Genomic DNA, 4,741 nt, shown 5'->3' on the forward strand with positions numbered 1-4,741 from the left:
AACCTAATTTTATGTGGATCGAGCCTTAATTGACCTGCCCCCATATAATGTCCCCATCAAAAAAACGAGTAAAGCAATAAAAAACGAGTAAAGCGATGAAATTCGATATAAACCTGACCTGTAGGAACTAATATCGTTCTACAAAATTTTACGGAGATCGGTCTATAATTGACGCTACCCCCATATAAGGCCCCTTCAGGAAATGACTTTAAAGCTCAGTACTGGCTTAAAAATACTAGTAGATTTATGAAATTCGACATAAACTAGTTTCGTGTAAGCTAATATCTCTATCTCTTCTATAGGAACCGAAATCACTCTATCAATTTTTATGAGGATCAATCCCTCATATAAATTCCGCCCCAGAAATGACGCGAAAAATACGAATATCGCAATGCAACTCGACATAAAACAATTTTGATTTAAAATCTTACTACCATATTTTATGAATTTAATGCTACTTAGTGGCTTCAAAATACAAGTAGATCGATGAAATTTTAAACAAATAAGGAACTGAAATCTTCCTAAAGACTTTTATGAGAATTGGTCCATATATGTATGTATAAATACCCCTACTCGCTATAAAAATTAACACTGTCAATAGTAAAATCCCCCATTAATGGACCTCTTTCAAATGTTACCCTGATGTTCTCATTAATATCGGTATATAATAATAAAATATTCAAAATATCAAAGTTCATTTATATAACAGTGATTTGATGGTGGGTATAAAATATTCGGCATAGCCGAATATAACACTCTTACTTGTTTATTATTGATTTTTATTTGAAAAAGTTCTTAGTAATGTTTATAAAAAATATAAATCAAAACAATTTGTATTTTCTGAGAAATGAAATACAAATCAAATAAAATTTTTAAATTAAATTTTTTTAAATAAAAATAATAACAATTACTGTCTCTGATTTAAATCATTGCTGTATGAAATAATCAAAATATTGTATGAAAAAGTTATCGGTTATAATTTACTAGAAACATCTTACCTTTACTTTTTTGGGAAAAATGGTAGATCCAAGTACTAATTGCCTTTTAATACACGTGTATAGCATTCCTTTTCAAAATCAGTTGGAATTCCAAAATGTAGTGTTCTGGTCACATCAGTTGTACCGTCCCTTTAAAAAATATATTTTTTATATGTATTTTATATATTACAATAAACTAGAACTCACATATACTGAGCTCCAGAATCACACAAATAAATTTCTTTATCAGTAATTTGTCGATTCGTTTCTTTGGCTGGATGGTAATGAATAACAGATCCATTTGGTCCGGACGAACTAATCGTTGGAAAGCTTAAACCCATGAAATGTAAGTTTTTCCTAAAATAAAATAATTATCAGAAAAAACTTTATATTTGATTTGGGTTTATACTAACGATCTAAATTCCTCAAGTTTATCTGCTCCAGAAATTTCATCAACGTAATGTTTGTTTGTTATCATATGCTCTAACCATGCAAAATACTGACATAAAGCTATACCATCGCGGACATGACAATTAATGAAACCTTCCAATTCAGTAGCATTTTTGATTATATATATATATATATATATATATATAAATATAGTAATTCATTAATAAATTAATGAATATGACAGAATAGATTCAACAAGCCCGACCATACCCATATAATATGAGTGTATTTAAATAAATTTTTGGAGGATGCTTCTATATAAAAACTATAATGAGGATCGTCCAACTTTTCTAGGGCTTGATAATCATATTACAAAACTTACCTGTGATACTTTCTTCTACAACTGTCTTCAAATTATTAATTTTGAAAGGTCCCAAAATTGAATGAACGTGTGGTTCCAAGTTCCAAGTCGACGGGGAACCACCGGATGGACCCACAGCATTTTTTTCCGTTCTGTTAAATATTAAATAAATACAAAAGTATAGTCTATCAAGGCATACCGTTACTTTTCACCGATATACAGTATTTCATACAAATAATGTAGCATATTAAACAATGTGTCTATAGTCTAGTCTATGTTCTAGTCTAATATATTGTCTAGTCTATAGTCTAATATATTGTCTAGTCTATAGTCTAATATATTGTCTAGTCTAGTCTATAGTCTACAGTCTAGTCTATAGTCATGTCTAGTCTATATTCTAGTCTTTAGTCTAGTTTATAAGCTGGACCATAGTTTAGTTTAAAGTATCGCTGCAGTGTAGAGTGTACAAATTAAAAACGTTTATGTAACAAATCTGCATCTATTTGTTAAATTATGATTTTTGGTTTTAATTTCCTCCACTGTGACTTGTATTCCTCCTAATGACACTAGTTCTAGACCCATCTCTTCTAAAATATGGGAATTTTTCCTAGCGCCTCTCAACATATCATATTTCGCACAGTAGCGACTCTTCTTTTAAAGACCATATTTTCTTCTTTTTTATTTCTTTTTTCGTTTTTGCCATTGCATTTGATTAACAATTTATTTAATCCGAGCTAGTTCGGATAAACCATACAAATGATATAAAAATGACGATACCAAAATATTTTAAATAGTAAACGTATTTTACTTATATCTTAAACATTATATGCGTTAATGATTATTTGATAATTTAAATGATTCTAAAGAATATAATATGTTTACATAATTATCATTATTTATTTGTTGTAAACATAATTATTTTCAGAGAATCATTCACAAATTTATAATTGTCATAAACATTTAAATGTTTTCAGTAACTAAAATATTGATGAAGTTCAATAAAAATAACAATTGTATGGTTATGACAAAACATAGAATAGTTTTCCTAACCATGCCGAACCATGTTTTTTCTCTGCGTGTAGCTTTTCCGTTCGGACTTTATAGTGTTTTCAACAGACATATAGACGGACAGACATAGCTAGAATGTAATGAGGACCCAGAATATATATACTTCTGTGGATCAATATTTCGATGTGGTACCAACTGAATGACAAAATCAAGAGTCCTCCAATCTTTTTGATGTTTCATCCAACATGATTTTTGTTGATAATTGAATCACCTTTAATACAACAACTGGTTCGCTGGCTCATTTTGTTACTAAAAACAAAACTGGAAACTAAACAACTTTTTGTGAGAAAATTGTAAGATAAAATATAATACTTATTTAAATGGAAAACTACTATAACATTGTTTTAAAGTTTTGCAATTAATTCTGTTGTCTTAAAGAGCGCTGTGTTCATTTTGTTCTAATAACGAAGATTTTCGGCAATTTACACGTACACAAACCGATCTTAAACAAAACGCATAGCAAGAGCCAATGCGATGCAACTAAACATTTTACATGTATTTATACCCTACACCACTTACGTGAAGAGGATATATTGGGTTTGGGCTGATGTTTGTAACGCACAATAATACTGGCCCTATACCCATCTTAAAGCATACCAATCGGCTCAGAATAACTTTCTGTGTCGATTTAGCTATGTCCGTATGTCCATGTAAACCTTGTTATCAAACTACAGGTCGCAATTTTGAAGATAATTTAATAAAATTTGGTACATGATCTTCTATTTTCCCAGGGACAAAGCCTATTACAACTGTACCCCCGAATAGGTCTTTTAAACATTGTAATCAAACTACTAATTCAATGAAATTTAACACATGATATTTTTTTATGGTACCGCACAGTGGTATAGGGAAAAAAGAGGGAACTAATTCGGTAACTTCTAAACGATATACCGATTTTCCAATTTAAAAAAAAAAATCGTATTTAGAATCTCCTCATCTATAAAAAATGTCGTAATAGCAGTAAATTATCTCTTATATTTTAGGAGATATTCGCATTTAAAAATTAAAATTTTAAAATTTTTACCGTCCTTACTTTAGTTTTTTGATAATAGCTGGTCCAGGTTCGGTTAGGTTACGTGGGTTGCTCGCTAGCAAGCGAGTTCACTCGGAGGCCTTATGGCCCATTGTGATACCCTTAGAATTACCAATCCCTAATTTCGTTGACTACTTGGTTCGTTCGGTCTCCATGTAAACCAGCCGGTGCTTTTAATAAAACCGATCATGTTAATCAGTGACGCATCTCTGAGACAGTCTAGATCATGAAAAAGAGCTCTACCCAGATAGAGTAGTCTGTGCTCTTGTAAGGCTGGACAGTCACATGGAAGGTGTTGTACCGATTCCACTGCCTCTTCGTCCAAGCAGCTTCTACAGTAGCTATGATTTGGGTAGTCCATACGTTCTGACATATGTCCAATCATACAGTGCCCAGTAATTAAACCAGTTAGAAGCCAAATCGAGTTCTTACCAAGAGATAAGAGGGTCTTAGTCCTATCCGTTGTCAGAGTGGGCCAGAGCAGTCTCGATATTCTACTAGTGGTGAGATTTGACCACCTGAGTTCCGTCTCACTTAGAGCCAATTCATCTATTAGTTTTGATAGGGTCGTAAGAGGAGCGTGAATATCCTTTTGCGCAAGGGTTAAGTTCAGGGACGACCCTTTGGTTGCGCATTCATCAGATATTTCATTTCCCCGGATGCCCTCATGTCCTGGAACCCATATCAACTCAACGTGATGTTGTGTAAGTTGTGCCAACGATTGAATGCAATTGAGAAAACATTCCGACTTAATAACATTGAAGTTAAGAGCCTTGATTGATGCAAGGCTGTCCAAGTATATATGAATTTTCGAGATTTAGTTCCCGGATTCTTCTCGCGGCAGTATAGATGGCATATATCTCTGCCTGAAGGACCGTGCAGGTGTCAGGTAGTCGAAGAGACAGTAGAAGA

At 32.5% G+C, this 4,741-nt stretch overlaps 1 protein-coding gene across 1 annotated transcript; it reads right to left on the reverse strand.

Annotated features, from left to right (window-relative positions):
• Positions 1-997: 997 nt before the first annotated feature.
• LOC124421399 (xaa-Pro aminopeptidase ApepP-like) lies at positions 998-1,540 on the reverse strand. Its single transcript, XM_046956515.1, has 3 exons — positions 1,391-1,540; positions 1,185-1,334; positions 998-1,127 (listed from the first exon to the last, which is right to left on the reverse strand). Exons 1-3 carry the CDS (start codon positions 1,453-1,455, stop codon positions 1,034-1,036), a joined length of 309 nt encoding a protein of 102 aa, XP_046812471.1. The 5' UTR covers positions 1,456-1,540; the 3' UTR covers positions 998-1,033.
• Between the last annotated feature and the right edge of the window lie 3,201 nt (positions 1,541-4,741).

This window comes from Lucilia cuprina, chromosome X, assembly GCF_022045245.1.
Source record: "Lucilia cuprina isolate Lc7/37 chromosome X, ASM2204524v1, whole genome shotgun sequence".
Taxonomy (NCBI): domain Eukaryota; kingdom Metazoa; phylum Arthropoda; class Insecta; order Diptera; family Calliphoridae; genus Lucilia; species Lucilia cuprina.

Excerpts from the sequence above, each read along its gene's own strand:
- LOC124421399 (XM_046956515.1), bottom strand. The coding sequence starts at position 1,455 with ATGATAACAAACAAACATTACGTTGATGAAATTTCTGGAGCAGATAAA. Across the intron at positions 1,335-1,390 it reads AAACTTGAGGAATTTAGATC|GAAAAACTTACATTTCATGG; the intron begins GTTAGTATAAAC and ends ATTTTATTTTAG. Across the intron at positions 1,128-1,184 it reads GATTCTGGAGCTCAGTATAT|GGACGGTACAACTGATGTGA; the intron begins GTGAGTTCTAGT and ends TATTTTTTAAAG.